This window comes from Crocodylus porosus, unplaced genomic scaffold (assembly GCF_001723895.1).
Source record: "Crocodylus porosus isolate Cpor-Errol unplaced genomic scaffold, CroPor_comp1, whole genome shotgun sequence".
Taxonomy (NCBI): Eukaryota; Metazoa; Chordata; order Crocodylia; family Crocodylidae; genus Crocodylus; species Crocodylus porosus.
Genome location: NW_017728907.1, coordinates 33,386,163 through 33,404,074, shown reverse-complemented (window position 1 = coordinate 33,404,074; position 17,912 = coordinate 33,386,163). Strand labels below are relative to the sequence as shown.

Sequence of the window (17,912 nt, the reverse complement as noted above, 5' to 3'; positions counted from 1 at the left end):
AGCGTCATTAAAATAACTGTTCTACACATCTACTTAAAAGTCAAGCCAAGCACACTGGGTTTTCTTGCAAACAGGTTCATACATAATGGTACACAGCACTTACTGTTAATACCCCACAGAGTGCTGGTGCAGTTTCCACTCTGACTGTATGTCCATAAATATGTCAAATTTGATATTAATTCTGCTTTCCATATGAATTTTTAGATGCCAGTATATAAATGCACCAACTTACTGTTCTGTGTTTAGTTAGCAAATAGCTCTTAATTATTGAAGTTTTGTGGATTTCTCCCTGATGTTACTGCACTGAGCTTACAACAGGAAATAGTCTGTTTTGCACCTTCTTGAGTCAAGCCATTGGGTGGCTGATGTCCTGGAAAGAGACCTGTGTTGTTGTAAAATGTGCTCATGAAGATCATTTACAACATTGCAGACTATTTTTGTCAGTTATATTCATTAAATTTAAAACTTCATCATAAAAAACAGTGTACCTGTTTTTCTTCCTTAATAGAAATCTGGTCAAGAAGTACTGTCCTAAACGTTCATCCAAAGAGGAAGAGCCCAGGTAAAAAAACCCAACACATATATATTTAAAGTTCCAAGTATAAATAGCAAACACTACTGTTCATTGTTTAATATTTATTGTCCTGAGTGAAGCTTTTCCTCAGTAAATATTTTGATAGATCAGTTTGAAAAAATAAAGTGAAAGAGTCAGAATCTTTTCTACTTGAGGTTTTTTTTTTGTTCTATTACAGTTTTGAAACATAATGTATAATATTTTGTGTTTTCCATTGTTGTTTTAAATTATGTGTTATTAAAGTGGTAATTTGTATTAGATGCTTTGCAAAGTAAACCTGATTTAGTCCAGAATTAGAAGTGATTGTTTAGCACAATAATTACTTCATTTTTTATAGGAATGGGGAATGGGAATAGCCCCTAAGTTGTGGGTTACTATTTTTTTCCCCTTACAAAATGAATGAACTCTTTGAGAGGCCTGGTAACATGCGGAGTGTAGCTTTGCAGACTTAGGTTCTGAGTGATTAATGAATGATCATTTACTTTTGGCTAGTGGAGTTCAAGTATGTTGCACTGGTAACTTGGTTGGCTTCAGAGCCAGAGCAGATTACAGTCATGTTTTGTAGTGGCAGCAATCTGGATGCAGCTAACCTCACAATTACCAGTTTAAGAGCTGAGCTTGCTTTGCTGTCTGTACTCTTGCTGATTCTTTGATGGCTGGCTGAAAGCACAGTTGTTATTTTAAAAAAATAAGTAAGGGCCTAAGAATGAAAGAATGTTGAAAAGATGGGGAAGTGGTTAGCTTAGATTTCAGATTGCAGCCAGGGACATATGGTGCAGTGTACCTTATGGATACCCCAGGAACTCAGTTTTATATGAACCCCTTCAAAGACGCTTGGACCTCAAGTGTCAGGATTTCCAACTCTCCATTGGAGTTCAGCACTTGTCAACCTCATGGACATGGCCGTGTTCCACAATTAAAAAGAGAAAATGCCTATTTTAATACAGTGACTGTTTTTGTTTCTTTCCTTCCTTCCACACACACTTTCTACCCTTATTTTTGCCCCTCCTCCTTCCCTCTTTAGTGCCAGCCATAGTGGCACCTAAACCTGCAGCCAAGAGGTGGGCAGGCAAGCAGGCAGCTGTCTCCAGAGCTGATAGCAAGTTTATTCTGTAGACCATCCATCTGGATGCCTATCAGTGGCATGACTGGCATGTTCCACCCACGAGACCAAGCACATCACCTCTGCAACAAGTTCAGCCTCTGAGCCTAGGGACCTAAATTCATTCCTAAACTCAGGCCTCTCAGTTGGCAGCTTAGGAGATGCCTGTATACCACAGGGTCTTCCAGGTAGTATTCTTATTCTTTTTTTTTCCACCCACAAAAAAACTGTGTTCTTATAAAACTCTGTTGGAACATGGTGCATCCTGGGCTCAATTTAGGTTTTCCCCACTGTGTATTTCCACTAGAATTCAACTAGTACTAAGTGTACTGTCAAATAAGTGTACATCTGCTTTGAACACACAGTGTTCTCTTTTTGTTTAAGTAAAGATGTCTATAGTGATTGTAAAAAAAAACAAAAAAACCCAACATATTTCACCATATCTTTTTAAAATGTTTTGTCAGGTTTACCACGTGTCTAGCCTTTTTTAACATCCTTAACGAGTTAAATGACTATGCAGGACAGCGAGAAGTAGTTGCAGAAGAAATGGGACACAGAGTATATGGTGAACTAATGAGATACTCTCATGATCTAAAAACAGAAAGGAAAATGGTAATTCTTGTATTCTTTTCCAATAGTTACATATAAAATCGCTATTTTTGGTGAAATAATCTGTATATTTGTTTACTGGATCAGTATTTTTAAATGTGGCAGCTATAATTGTTCTTGATGCTTTTTGTCTATGGCTTAATAATATATTAAATTACTCTCCTTGAAATATGTGTTGGTTATAGTTGTTCTGAATAAATTTACATAGTTGAAATGCTATTTAGAAGATTGTGTTTGCCAATAAATTTTAAGTATGAAGGTAACCTTGGTCTGTAGTGCTACTCTTGTATAATTGGTCATAGGTCCCAGGCAGTATCCTGATAAATTAGAAAACAATTGTCAAAGCATACAGAATGGAAACTTGCACAGAAATTGGCAATGTTAACACTACCTGTGATTTTATTTAAAAATAAATCTTATTTGTGGTCTTCCAGCATCTTCAAGAGGGGCGAAAAGCTCAGCAGTATCTCGACATGTGTTGGAAACAGATGGATAATGTGAGTTCTTCTGTCAACATTAATAATGTACAGTCTATAGATAACTGATGTCATCATGCTTGCTTTATATTTTTCATCTGTTTGGGTTTAGGGTTAAGTTTTATATGATTGAATGATCATATTAGATATACTGTTTAATAACCCAGACAGAATATAATGAACTTGTAGTTCATTGCACATTTAATCTCTGTGTAAGTATCTGTTCTACATAGGAGTCAAACCCTTGGGATTTATGTAGCACAGGCAAGTAGATTTCAGATATATTAGAATTTTCTTGAAAACAACACTCACTTCTATGCCCTGGAGCCATATAGTGGCAATGGCTGGGAAAGAATTGAATAAGAATTCAAACCATTAACTGTCAGTACCTTTCTCCTGGCCTGCTCTCACCTGCAGCCACATACCACATGCTTATCGATGATCTTGTTATGTAGGGCAGAATTTCACTAGCTGTGCTATTCCTTTTTAATACATTCTCATAATTTTTCTGCTGTTCCATCATAGTTTTAATAACTTATTTTAGATCTTGTTCTTGCTATTTATCCTAAAATTCACCCAGCTGTAAAGTGGGTTTATTTAGGCATCATTTCAGAAAGTGATGCTTTAAGAATGCATTGTTTCATCTTTGATTATAAGCCACTGTAAGCCTTTTTGGGAGTGGCAGCATATAAATCAAAGGCATAAATAAATCTGTAATTAGCATTGGGCTTGATTTTGATGGCTTGTAACAGGAGGTCTAGTCAGGAATGATCAGATTATCAAGCTCCTGGTATATTTATTACCCTTGCAGGCAGCATAAACTCTGTTAAGCAGAGGAATGCAAGAGGTGAAGTTCTCCAGGGGTGTTGATCAGTTATCTTTCTTTTAAAGTTCCTGATTAGAAGACATTCATAACTTAACGATGCGTCTAAAGTTATATTGACCCAGGTTCTCTTCTGTGCCAGCACTTATCATCATAATAGTGTTGGCAAGTTCATCATACACTTCTCCAGCTATGTTGAGATCAGCAATCTTTGGCTATAGTCAAGCAAGAAGGCTTTGTCCACACCATGAAATCTTACTATGTCTGAACACTTTTGTCAGCAATTATGTTGGCTGATGTGATACCAAGCATGATTTGATGTATACCATCTTTAAGATCATATTGGAGGGTATAATTCCAGTGAGTTAAGACAGGGCTGTCCAACTGAGGCCCATAGGCTGCATGTGGCTTCTGAGGGGTTGAGTTGCAGCCCCTGGGGTCTCACCTGGCTGCTACTCCCCCACTGCCCCAAGTTTGAATTGCACTCTGACTCTTGGGGGTGGGGGGGGTCAGCAGTGGTGGCAGCCAGAAGCTGTAAGGAGCTGCTGCCACCTAAGCTGCTGAGAAAGGTGCAGGGCGGACTGGGGGTATCATTTTTATAGGGGGCTCAGCACCCCCCAGCCCTTCCGTGTTTCAAACCCTGCTCCCTACATTGCTCTGGCTGCAAGAGCAGCCAGAATCTCTGGGTTCCACCTCTCTCCTTTGGCTGCCTCTTCCTGCCCTCACCAGGGTGGGGTGATGCAGAGCAGCACAGGGAACTGAAGGTGAGTCCAGGCTGGGTGTAGGGAGGTTGCAGGGGATTGGGGCTGTGCATTGAGGGGAGTTGCACTTGTGGGGCAGCGGTGGAGGTGCTGCCTGCAAGGGCACATTTTACCTTGGCAGGAGGGAATTGCACTTGCGCAGTGCAGCAGTGAGGAGGGGGTGGTGCAGGTGCAGTGCAGCGGTGTGTATGGGGGGGTTGTCCTCACAGAGCAGTTGGGGGTGATGGGGTGTGTCTATGTGGTGTGGGGCCCAAAGGAGGAAGGGCACCTTGCCTGGTGTGGTCCCCACTGATGTGGCCCCTGGGGGCTTAGAAGTTGGGCAGTCCTGAGTTAAGACGGTGCTGAATGTTGTTTGTTCTGGTCTATACTGATTTCTAAAACATGCACATCAGCCTGTCAGCGAACATGATTGTTGACCCAAGTATCTAAGCATAGTAAAATATCAAAATGTATATCTGGCCCACATAACTGCCTCTGAAAGGCACTGTAATATGGATGTTCAATTTCCAATCGTTGGAAAAAAAATAGATCTTCAAACTATACAAATATGGGTCCCTATAGGGAGTTTTCCTACTACTCCCAATGCTGGTCATCTCAGCCTAAGTTAAAACTGGACATAACTCTCTTAACTCAGTGCAAGCATCTATAATTAAGGGTTTGGTATTTTGGTTACTTGTAGAATAATTTTGTAGCCTATTTGGACTGGTTCTGTGCTGGAACCTTATTAAGGTACATGGCATAAGTTCCAGGCTCTGGAGAGTGTGATTTGGCTATAGACCCAAGAAGACAGTAGTAGTATAATTTTCAGAGACTATTAAGCTAGAGAAATAGAACTTTAAATGGAAGCTTAGATAACAGCCATTTGAAATTCTTTGTAATAATGAGGTTTTTGTGATTTTTTTTTTTCAGAGCAAAAAGAAATTTGAGAGAGAGTGCAGAGAGGCAGAAAAGGCACAACAAAGCTATGAAAGACTGGACAATGACACTAATGCTACAAAGGCTGATGTTGAGAAGGTAAGAGCAATAACATTTCTTCCTCTCCCCTTCCTCGTCATTAGAAAATGTTGATTCTTTTTTTTGCCTTTTTTCTTTTAGCAATATTGGACTGGCAGTATGTGTGTATGTGTGAGTTCTTCGCATGTTATACACAGTATCAAAATTACAGTACAATTTATCCTTTAAAACTTAGTGCATAGTGGAGTGAGGGGAAGTATTTCTTCATTTTTTTAGGTTAGTTTTGCATATCTTGCTGCTGGTGGGAGCAATGGCAAGATTGCTCATAATATGTACACAGAAGCACTAGCTGGGGTGGTTCATTCTTATGAAGCTTACATTGTTATATGTTTGATATATTGATATGATGTTTGATATGTTTCTCCTTCTGATCTGTCATTAGTCCAGGTGGTTAAAGATGGAGTTAGTGCTAGTTGCTAACTATGTACTGACAGTACAAATTTGATGATGCTTGCATCTCTTCCATTTGTTTTCTCAAACTGTAAGAGGGGAGCATTTAACACTTTACAGCTATTGTGAGTAATGTTCTTATGTGATTACTAGGAAAGCTGATTAAAGTAACACACTACATTTTTTTGGAAGAACACAAATGAGGCATGTTTTTACTGAAGTGACTTTTTCATTAGGCTAAGCAACAATTAAATCTGCGTACACACATGGCTGATGAAAACAAAAATGAATATGCTGCACAACTACAGAACTTCAATGGTGAACAACACAAACACTTCTACATTGTTATTCCTCAGATATACAAGGTATAGAAATATCTATCTAAATTGTTTTCTCTTTTTTGAGGAAGAAATGATTTCAAAACTTAAATTTTACCTCTGTCAGTTTAATAGATCACTTATGTCACTTAAACTGTCCTAAGGTACCTATAACATGTCATTCAAGGTTTTATTAGATAAGATTTGTTTTATAGCCATTTAGGTTTAGAAATTTCACTAAAATATGCTGTTATATTTTCTGTTAAAATTGTTGTAAACTTTACGCTTTCCTTTGTTTAAACACTACTAGACAAATAGGCAGAAGAAGAAATAAGGGGTATGAGACTGCTGATTGAGCAGATGCTTAAAAGTCTCATTCTAGTAATGTCAGGCCCTTCCTTTTTTTGATGTGTTAAATTTAAAGCTCCTTGTTTCCCAGTGAGAGCTATGTCCTATGGCTAATACACTTGGGTATGACTTGGTATACCCCAGCTGTAACTACTGGCAGGGCAGAATGCAGGGACCCCTGGCAGTAAAGGCTGACCTAGGGAACAGTAATCCACAAAGTCGCATGGAGTAAACAGGTGAAATAATAACTCTGCTTAAAAAGGATAAGGGGAGACTTATAGCAGTGTAGCTGAATCCAGGGTCACAGGTTTGTCTGTTTACTTTTACTTGCAGTAAGTGAAACTGAACTGCAGTAATTTACTACTACCATGTAGTAGGGGAAGACAGATGAAACATATATGCATCTAATTCAACTTGTGTGCCCTCCCAAGAAATATGCGTTCTTCTCTTAAAACTGTATAAATTATTGTTGGTCCGTGCAGACTTTGCAGCCAAAAAAGAATTCTCTCAAGCCAATTTATGTATCCCTCTTAAAAAAATAGAAATGATTATCCAAAACTTGAATGTCTTGTAAAACTCATCGAGTAAACGTTGAGCTAGGAATGGTATCAGTTATGAGCAATCAAATCTGTTAGAGGCATTTGGGAAAGAATGTCACAGAACACTGCTGTGAATCTCTGAGACAGAAGAAAATTGAAAACCTTGAACTCATTTAAGCATGTAATAAACTGAGAACACTTGAGATTTTTCAGAACCTGGGGGAGGGTCAGATTTAAAAGGATTATTTATTTGTAGATCTAGGTTTCACAGAGAGAAATTTTCCTTCCTTGTTAAAGACTTAAAACAATTTGCCTGTTAAGGAATGTGCCAGTGGACCTGACAGGAGCAGACTGAGGAAGAAATTGCAGCCAAGTCCCAAGAGGAACATTTTGATCTTTTTTGTTGTTGTTTGTTTTTGATCATTTGGTTTTTTAGTTTGGATTGGAGACTTGCTTTATTACCTTTATTTCTCCAGGGTCAAAATCCATTTTTATGGTGAGAAATTAATCATGTTTCTGGAGTCTCTAAGCTAATACAATCCCAAAAACTTGCTTTTGCGGAATAAGCCTTCCTCTTACGATTTTTTTCATTATTTCATTGGAAGTGTTGGGTAACATTGTAAGGTAACACTGTGTTTTTTTTTCTCTGTGACTTAACTGGTATCTTAGATTAACTAATAGCAGGGGGGTTTTAATACATTTTTATAGTTTGTTTTTAAGGAGGGAGTGGTGTGAATGTTCATTCTCCATGACTGCCGTTTTCTGTATATCTTTTACTAAGTCTGTGACTTTCTTTAAAAAAAACAATTTTTTTCTCCAATTATCCAGTTACATCAAGCTATTAGTACTTGATGTACTAATACAGAGCATTCAGGACTCTGTTATCAAATGGCTACTATAACTATACCTGTATATTAAATAGGAATATTGCTCTCAGACTCATTTTTATCTCATTTTTTTTTTGTAGCAACTACAAGAAATGGATGAACGAAGGACCATCAAGCTTAGTGAATGCTATAAAGGTTTTGCTGATTCTGAACGAAAAGTTATTCCCATAATTTCTAAATGTTTAGAAGGAATGATTCTTGCAGCAAAATCAGTTGATGAACGTAGAGTAAGTGTATTTAGCTATGTTTTAATGTACAGAAATTGATCAGCATGAAAGACACAAGACACATTGAATAGCAGGAAGTACACACTAAATTGCATGTGTGATTTGGTCCACATTTATCTGAAATGCATAATACGTGATTATACACACAATTATACTTAAGATACTAAATTATAAGCTTGATCCCACAGACTTTGAAATCAATGGGAGGGGTTTTGTCATTGGATTTAAGAGAAACAAAATGGGCCTTAAGATACTAAAATGTGCAATGTGTTTGTAAAAGGGATTATAAATATATTAAGAGTGCATTTTTCATGTGTAATGAGAAATTTTTATAAAATGTTTTACTTGAAACCTTGCTAATTTATCTGAAATTGGATGTACATTCATACAGACACATGTTCCACATCTTTTACTCTAGATACTGTATATACAATATTTGTTTTATAATATTAACACATAAAACTCTTTTGAGCTACAATGCAGCATTACTATTTTACAGATTGAGAATTTGATTCAGGGGAGTGAAAAGGGAGAAGGAGTGTCAGCAAGACTCTAATTTTGAGTTCCATTTTCTAGTGCTGTGGTTAAACCCACTGATCCTTAATTTGTCACATTCATTTCGACAGTACTACAAGAACTATCAGGAGCAGTGCGGCTGTAAACATAATTATTCCCTTAATTTGCTTGCAAGACGATTGATTTTAGGAATCATTATTTATGCAGTCCATGTTACCTCTGTTGTATTTTTTTATTTAGAGCATAGCCAGTGTATAAAACAATGTATAGCTAATTAAAAAACAAAACAAAACCTTGCAATGTCTTTTGTATCTAGGACTCTCAAATAGTGATCGACTGCTTTAAGTCTGGTTTTGAACCTCCTGGAGACTTCCCATTTGAAGATTACAGTCAGAATATTTACAGGACCATCTCTGATGGTACCATCAGCACACCAAAGCAGGAAGGAATGAAGATTGATTCAAAAACCACTGTGGGCAAGGCCAAGGGCAAGCTGTGGCTTTTTGGAAAGAAACCAAAGGTAACATTTATTAAATTACTAATTCCAAATAAAAACCTGTTTAGGATTTGGAGTTTGTGGTGGCAGAAATTACTTTTTAAAAATCAGGTTTGTGCCCTTTACTATTTTTAAGTCTTTTTAGAGAGACCTGACTCTTTCAGATTGGCAGAGTTCTGATCTCCCTGATCCTAGAAAACCAAGAATGGCAAGTCTTGTCATCTTTATTTTTGCTGATGTTGTTTCTGAAGGATGTAGAAAATTGGACTAGAAATATTTAATCAGAGACCTTTTCCTCCAGCTGTTTACATTTAGGGCTTCTTAACACCTATTTAATATCCTGCTGAGTTTCAAGCGGTCCAAATAAAAGTCACTTTCCCTCTCTTCCTTAGTAGCTATAATGATTTCCTGGCATTCCAAAAAACATAGCAGAGAAGCTATTAATTGTTTATGTGAAAGCAAGCAGAAAGATCCATTTTTTTTTCTTTGCTGTAGTGAACAAACTAACCTTCAGGTCTACTTTGTACTGTAAGAAAGGCACAAACCCATTTTCCCCTTTTTATGCCACCTTTATGAATATGTGTAGGGGTACCACATGGACTCTACTGTACCTGTTGCTAGTTTTGAATGTTTGTGATTATGTTTTCATAAAAACACTGTGTTTGAAAACATTAAATACTGTATAACATCTGATTGGTAAACTTTTTGATTTGTCTAAGTTTGGTAGGGCAGATGCTTTCAAGAAAAAATTAATGAGTAGCTTTATAGAGAGCATTGGGAAAAGGTATTAGAATACAGATGTTGCTCTTTTTCTTACTATTTTGCTGTTAGTCTTAATTGAGGCTTTCTGTGTAAAATGCCTTCCTCACCCACCAGCAGGGGTCACTAATAGCTGTTGCCTATCAAAAGGAATAATTAAATTCACGGATACTTATTTGAGCTCTTGATTTGTCCCATATTAGAGCATATTCATACATCATTTAAAATTTTTTTACAAATTTGAATGAATTTATTCCAGTGTTCCCAGCCAGTAGCAATGTAATGAAAAATAATTTTTTATTATGGTAAGAGAACTACCCTTGGGACCTCTTATAAGTTGGGGCTGATGTTTTTACAGATAATGCTCTAAACAGACAGGCCTTCTCTGGGGAGAGAGAGGCAATACAGTATAAGCTCATGAATCCGGATATCAAACAGCCAGAATTATTGAAAATCCAGCACTTTTTAAAACTACACTCCAAGGGGGAGTAGTGGCAGCTGATCCCAGACCAGCGGAGGGGGAAGCTTGAACACAGCAGCTGCTGCTGCCATCCACCCCCCCCACGCTGCTGGTCTGTGTGCAGCTGCCATTCAGGTGTCAGAAATTACATTTCTGGCAGGTGCTCGGTCCTGAGCATGCTGGGTTCATGAGGTTATACTGTATTTGATTCTTGTAACCTCTTCAAAGTACATTTTTCCAGTGTCATTGTATATTTATCAAACAAAACCTACATTACTTATTTTTCATCTACTATGAGGTGTGTGAAATGGGCCATATTTGATTTGTTTGGCCTGAATTGGGGGACAGTGATTCTATTTGTTGATTCAGATCACTGTCCCGATTCAATTCGGCTGAATCCAAATCTGAAATTCGATGCTGATTCAGAAAATCAGCAATTGGGCCATAGACACAGCTTTAAATGTTTTTTCTGCATACTTCAAGGTACCAGGCATGGCTCGTGAATGCTGCAGTGGTGAGACAGATGCAGCATCCCACAGGAGCATGGTGGGGGTTGGACCCTGTGTGCTTGGTGGCAGACCCGGAAGTGGACTGGAAGTACTTCTGGTCCACTTCCGGGTCCGCCACTGAGCATATGGGGGACCCCCCCTCCATGCCCCTCTAGCTCAGCAGCCGTGGGGGAACCCCAGGTGCCCCCCCCGACCTAGGAGGCACCAGTTGTTGGGGTGGGGGGGGTCCCCTGCGCACTCTGCGATGGACCCGGAAGTGCTTCTGGTCCACTTCTGGGTCTGCCACTGAGCGTGTTGGGGACCCCCTCATGCTTCCATCTGACGCTCCATCCACCCCAGCATCTCAGCGTTCACAAGCCACCTGGTACCTTGAGGTATACAGAAAAAACGTTTAAAGCTGTGTTTATGTCTGAATCCTTGAATCTTTTTGAATTGATTTGGAGGGTTCTGATTTGATTTGGAGAGATTAAAGTGTCTTCTGATTCGATCTGGATTCGGAGATTCAGCCGCCGAATGAGGCCAAATCTCTACCTAATCAAATCAGTAACCAAAACTTTGCACAGCCCTATTATTAACTACATCACAACATACTGTCTTCGCATTTGGCTAAAAAGCTAGGTGCAAAATTTGGACTGAAACTTACAGGGATGCTGTTAGTTTGAAAATGACACTTCTGAAAATTTGGGGCCAGGCTCTCTGTGAAGCTCTTTAAAGGTGTTATGGGTCTGGCCCACTGTATCTGCTTTAGTGACAAGAAACACCTATAAAGGCTATGGTGGGAAGAAATTAGCCAGGAATGTTATTTTTATTGCCCTCCCCCCCCGTTTGTTTACTTTGCACATATGACAGCACTTTGGGATAGTCAGATTCATGGTTTCCTATGTAGAGTCAGGCTGTGATTCTGCAAAGACTTAGAGGGGAGCAGTGCCATTGCACAGTGGGACAACTCCAATGTATAAAGTTACTCTTGTGTAACACCTAAGTCATTCTTTTTCATATTACAGAAAAGAACAAATGTGACAAGGGAGTATAAAAATCTCTTGCAAAGGTTTCTTTAAATCAGAACACTAGTAAAAGAATATTATAATAAAAGCAGTATACTTTTTAAATCAGAAAAAAATTTGGATTGACAAATTGTAACCGGATATTAAAGGTAACCTTTGTGACTTGTAGCAGTGATTATGGTCGATCTTCACTTGTATTTCAAGATACACTTTTGACCTGTTTTTGAAAAGAAATTCAAAGGAAACAGGCAGTCTTGAAAGGGGGAGAACTATAAAGGATGGAGAAAAGGTATAACAGATAAGGGAGGAGCAGCTTGAGAAAGAAGCCAGGGAAGATGAGACAAAACGAAAGGTAAACATAAAAAAAACAATCCCCCAAACAAAAAATGAAATAAAAAAGAAAATGAGCAGTTGTAATATGCACCTACCTGCATCTATGGCAGTGGTTCCTCACAGCTGAGCTACAAACAAAAGAACATGGCAAGCTGGCTTGTTCAGGTGCATCACAATGGCTATATACAGATGTTCAGTTTCTACTAGGAAAATTGCCAGCTGCTCCCCCGCCTCCCCCCCCGGGCTTCTCATACTTGGAGTCTCCAGTGTGAGAAGTTTTGCCGAACTGTTTCCTCCACTTGGCTGCTAGACATCAGAAACTGAGTGTCAGGGAGCAGTGCAGCCCCTGCCTGCTTCTCAAACCCCAGTTCTCAGTGTGAGATGCAAGCAGAGGGCTTTGTCCCACTGCTCCCCCTGCTCAGATCCCAGGCACTGGCTTCCCCTTCACCCCACCCTTCCCCACTTTCCCTTAGCACTCAGCTGAGCAATGTGGGGTGGGGAAAACCAACCTGAGCCCAGTTCCCAGCTGCAGTGGGTTTTAAATTTCTGTCCAGCTGAGTGGCAGGAGGGTGAGAGGGGAAACTGGTCAGTGGGGAAGGAGGAGGGGAAGGGGCAAGGGGAAGCTGACTTGGGAAGGGAAGTGAGCAGTAAGGCACAGTCCCCAGTTCCTTTCCCAAGCCAGGGAAGCCTGGCTTCAGTATGGGGCTGCGGGCTGTGCCTTGCTACTCTCTTCCCCTCTCAGACTGGTGCCCCTTCCCCAAGTTGGGCACTGCCGTGCTTGGTGTAGGGGCAGGGAGCCGGCTTTGCCTCAGTGCTCCCAAGCAGACTGGAAGAGGCTGTTCCCCCACCCTGTTCCCCAGAGACCAGTCTGGGGTAGGCATGTAGATCTTTTCCTGCTGTTCCACTCCCCCATGGGACTGAGTGGAGCACACATTGTCATCTCCAGATTTGAATCACCCCAGTCTCAGGAAGGTGTGGAGAGCAGGAGAGAGAGGCTGTCTGCAGTCTGAACACTTCTACTACTCCCTCTTCTGGAAGGATTTCTCTGGTGCAAATTTCTGAGAAATGTCCACGGTAGAAATGACCTTCTGTGCACAACCAATGTCAGTTATAAATGTAGCCTACCACAGACTGCGTTAAAAACTTGCAGAGAGGAAAGAGTGGGGGAGAATGACTAGGAGTCTGGCTTGACAGTAACAAGTGGTGGGTGGGGCACTGATGTTGCAACTGGGAAATATTCAGGAACGAGACAATCTCAGAAACTTGGAAATTGAGTCAGAAGTTTTTTGTACCCACCAACTTTTAACTTGTAAGACTAATTCACAACAGGATCATTTTAAGGTCGATGCAGTTCTTGGGGTAAATCTTTTCAAAAATCGTATTGTGAACTGTTTCTGTATTGGATGGAAATTTTGTTATTGAAAGACAGAATTTTCATTTTAAAATCACTTTGAACATTTGGCTTATTTATTGCTTTCTTTATTTCCATATTAGCCACAGTCCCCACCCCTAACCCCTACTAGTTTATACACATCCAGTACTCCTAATGGGTCCCAGTATCCCATATTCTCCATTGAACCAGTGCATTATTGCATGAGTGACATAAAAACAGGGAAGCCCAGAATTCCTTCTTTCAGAAGCCTCAAAAGAGGGGTAAGTTTGATAATGAGTTGAAAATGCATGATGGGCTATGAGCAACGTGTTTGTGATGTGGCTTTTCAAATACTCTCCACCCTCATTATAAGGCTCATACTATATTAAATACATTCTGATAAAAGATCACTTTCAGGCTATTTTGCTTCCTTTTGTGTAGAAGTTACCCTCATTTCAAAAACTCTTCTTTATAACATGCAAAATGGTTGGCTCTAAAAGAAGGGTGTTATAAGGAGGGTGCTGGGTATGTGTTTGATACCTTTTATTTTGTTGTTGTTCACATTCACAACTGTCTTACTACCATTATGTAATGTTTTTTTAAAATTATATATCATTGGCTGTACAGGCACCCAAAAAAGAAACTGAGAAATGTCTTTTTTGCTAATTATAATTCAGATAGTAGAGACTGATTCTCAGAAACTGAAATAAGGGGGAAGTATCCATCTCTCTATAGTTGATATGCTGTAGTGTGCAGTATTTACAGACGTTAAAGCATCATTCATTTTTTATAATGCATTATAATCTTTTAATGCAGTGTATTACTCTTAGTAGTTAAATTGCTTTTGTTTTTCAATTTAAAAAAATACCTTCCATCAATTTTAATTAATACTAAATGCCATTTTCTTGGTTTCTATCAGGGAAATGCATTTTCTAATTTATAATGGCATATTCTGCAAATGGGATCTGTTCTGAGGACAATAAAATTGAAAAGTTGAGTGGTTTCCTAGCAACATATGTAGTACTAGTGATAAATGAACCAGCATGATCCCATTATGTTAGTGAAACAGTCTGCCTCATTTATGTAAGATTTATAGCATTTATTGATCCACATAATCAGAAAATTAGATATATATGGATAGATTTAGTTCCCAATTTTTATGATATTAAAGAAAAGATAAGCCTTCTGTTTCATGCTGTATATCAGCCATGGCTTGATTATATTGATCAAGAGCAGAGATCAGAGTCCAGCATGTCACTTGGTATTCAGGTTAATGATTAAAGGAGCTCTGACTCTTATTGTTGGTTACATTTTAGTTTATTTTAAATTTACTTTAACTTACTCCAACTAGTGCCAGGCGACATCAAGCCTATAGCTATCCATAGGCCTTCTCTTGGTACCTACATCCTAGGTTGCATAGGCTGTCTATAGTCATCTAAATTCTTTATAGAAGAATGGTTTCTCCTTTACTTTCCTGTCAATTTATCTTATTTTTTTTCTGGCCAGAAGAGTATAAGGACCATTTGGAGTGGATGGTGAAATAACACCAGTCTCTATCATTTCCCTTTTTTCCTAATTACTGATCATGCCAGCTACTAATTCAAGAAGCAAGACCTGGTTGCAGTTTTACCCAACTAGAATCTCTTATTGAAAGCAGTTTGGTGGCAGCTGCATTAGTGTGTTCTGAAGAGATGTCTGCTTAACTGCAGTTTTGTAATTTATAACTCATTGATCAAAAGTAAAACAGAAGAGTTAGTGAATGCAATGTAATGTGGCATTCCTATAAAAATAACAAGAACCATTAAGCTCAGTGCCCTGCAATATCAAATATTAGTCTATCTTTTGTAAAGCTGCAGAGTAGCTAGTACAAATAAAATAACTGAGCATACATTTAAAAATATTGCTATATCATGCAGGAATGTTAATCTACTATATTATCATGTACTGAGGAAACAGATACATTCTGTTGCAAGCTAAAAAATTTAACAGCCTTTATTGGATTGCCGATATCATGTAGCAGTTTAATATTTTTACATATTCTGATTGAAAGTTAAATTTAAAAAAATATTGTATAATGTCACTGTTATCATAATACAGTGGTTTCTACTGTTTGTAGCAAACGAAACATTTTCTGAACGGTTTTAACACCCTCTGCTATCAATTTGCATCTTAATTTCTCTCACTTTTAATTGAAATTCTTCTGTAAATTGGCATATAAAAGGTCCAGGAGCTGAACATGTTAGATATTTTGCTGACCTGCCCTGCACAAGGTTTTACTCAAGAAACATTTGAACAACATAAAACAGTTAACTGCTCTCATTATTCTATGCTTCATGCATCAAGACTCCCCATCAGCAAATGTGCATATAAAACAAAAGCTACTGTTCACTTTTACCACTTCCCATACAAAATTGTTCATAACTGCTTGAGTACCTCTGTGTTTGTGTTAAGGAAAAGAAAGAATGCAAATGTCATTATCTATTACAAACAAAGGGAAAGCAATGATACAAACCAGACTCTTCAGCTAATGGTTTGTGCTATATCAGTGTTATGTTAATTAGTAAATTATATTGTTGTTCCAGTTTTGACATGTTCAGTGAATTTAGTGCGTGAGAGGGGTGCCAGCTTCAGATTAATTAGAACTGAAATCTCAGGTTCAGAGGAAGTCTTATCAGAAGCAGTGGAAGTTTAAGCTACACCCACATTTCATTGCCAGTTTTCCTTAGCCCACATCTGGGCCTCTAGAGATTATAGTTCTGTTTCCATCCTCACAGCATACTTAGACTTTATTGTGGAGCTAGGGTGTCATTTGAAGGTGCCCGTTTAAAAGGTTCACTTCTCCTTACTAGAGAGTCAGACAAAGCAATACCTCTACTCTTTCATGTGCACTGGTCCGTAGTGGTACATGAAAGATTCTGGTTACAGCTAATGTGGTAAATATATGAACCACTGAACAATCATACAGTGCTCTCCTGGAAAGGTTCCCACAAGTTTGGTAGGTTCACTTTGAGTCACAGGTCCTGGGGATGCTACACCTTGCTAGAGCCCTGCCATCCCAGTGCAGTAGTCCAACCTGACATGCTGCATTTGTTTTCTCTGAAAGCAAAGTATTATTCACTCTATCAGTTCAGCTACTTATTTTGAATAGGGCAGCAATAATCAAGTGTACAGCTAGGAACGTAGGGCTGGAAGGGGCCTGCTGGACCATCAAGAAAAATAAAATGAAACTATTAAGCTTGAAGCTATTGAAAAAAGATTTGGTGCCATCCACAAGAAGCCTCTCTCCATTTTGTATGTTGGGACAGTAACACTCTTAAAAAGGATGGCAGCGTTAACTAGCCAGAATAACCAAATGTCTTTATGTATAGTGGGCAAGCCTTTCATCTTCATCAATTTCTGCTGCTTTGTACAGTGTTTGCTGTATGTTTTGCTTTTCTCGTAATGTAGAAATATATTTGCGTATTGCTGGAAATACTACAATTGAGAAGTTGTTAAATGTAGCCATGCCTGGTAATTCCGCAAGATAAATTAACCATTAGCATTTAGTGCAAACTTTATTTGCCAGTAACTTTCTCTGTGAAGCTCACTTCACACAATTGTATTTTGCTAAAAATTGTGTTGCTAGTAAAATGAATCTTTTACTTTTGAATTTGTGAAACTATTTAAACTTTTTTAATTTGAAAGCTATATTTTAGGAATAAACCTTCGTCTGACTAAATGATGGTTGCATGAGAATAATTTCCCATTTCTTTCTGTTTTCAATTGAACTGTTCAGTGGTCGGTGAAGATGGTAAGCCTGTGTGCTGATCTGTCTGCTGTACTTCTGCTAAAATAGCATGAAAGTAACCTCTTGAAATTGTTTCCATATCATAATTGCTTTGAGTCAGGTGCTGAAAACATTTGCAGATTTTTCACCTTGTATACATGATTTTTTTTTGGGATCATCCATGCTCTATGTGAACTAATTAGATATGTGATCTAGCTGTAATTAATTGATTTTGGAGTTAAGGTTAAAAAATTTTATGAGTTGGTAATAATGAAAATATGTTTAATGATTTATCATGAATTGATAGCAAAGCTCTTAACTATGTAAATTACTTACGTGAAAGGAATATGTAAGTTTTATAAAGAAGAAACACAAACAGAAAGGAAAATTGGTCTTACAGAATTTTTATAGCAGTTGCAAGGGAAATACTGTATTCCGGATGCACTGCACAGCTGTTGCAGTGACTGAAAATTCCAGAGCATGCCTATTACTGTGTATTTAGTAAGAGGGCTCTGCTGTTCTGATTTTACTAGGGGGTACCACCAAAGTTAATTTGTAAGGAGAGGCAGTGGTAACTTCAATGTATTCATCCTTTTTTCATTTCTTATTATATATAAAAAAAAAAAAAAA

General features: G+C 38.4%; 1 protein-coding gene across 3 annotated transcripts in view; it reads left to right on the top strand.

Moving 5' to 3' along the window:
- The window catches only part of FNBP1L (formin binding protein 1 like), a 67,357-nt gene that overhangs the window by 40,102 nt on the left and 9,343 nt on the right, over positions 1–17,912 (top strand). For 2 of the 3 annotated variants that reach the window (XM_019531091.1, XM_019531092.1), the window contains exons 3-9: positions 509–562; positions 2,141–2,288; positions 2,720–2,782; positions 5,255–5,359; positions 5,986–6,114; positions 7,921–8,067; positions 8,900–9,103. In XM_019531091.1, the coding sequence (XP_019386636.1) occupies positions 509–562; positions 2,141–2,288; positions 2,720–2,782; positions 5,255–5,359; positions 5,986–6,114; positions 7,921–8,067; positions 8,900–9,103 (850 nt within the window). Of the gene's footprint in view, positions 1–508; positions 563–2,140; positions 2,289–2,719; positions 2,783–5,254; positions 5,360–5,985; positions 6,115–7,920; positions 8,068–8,899; positions 9,104–13,638; positions 13,798–17,291; positions 17,307–17,912 lie in introns of all 3 variants that reach the window. The other variant, XM_019531093.1, reaches the window with a different exon arrangement.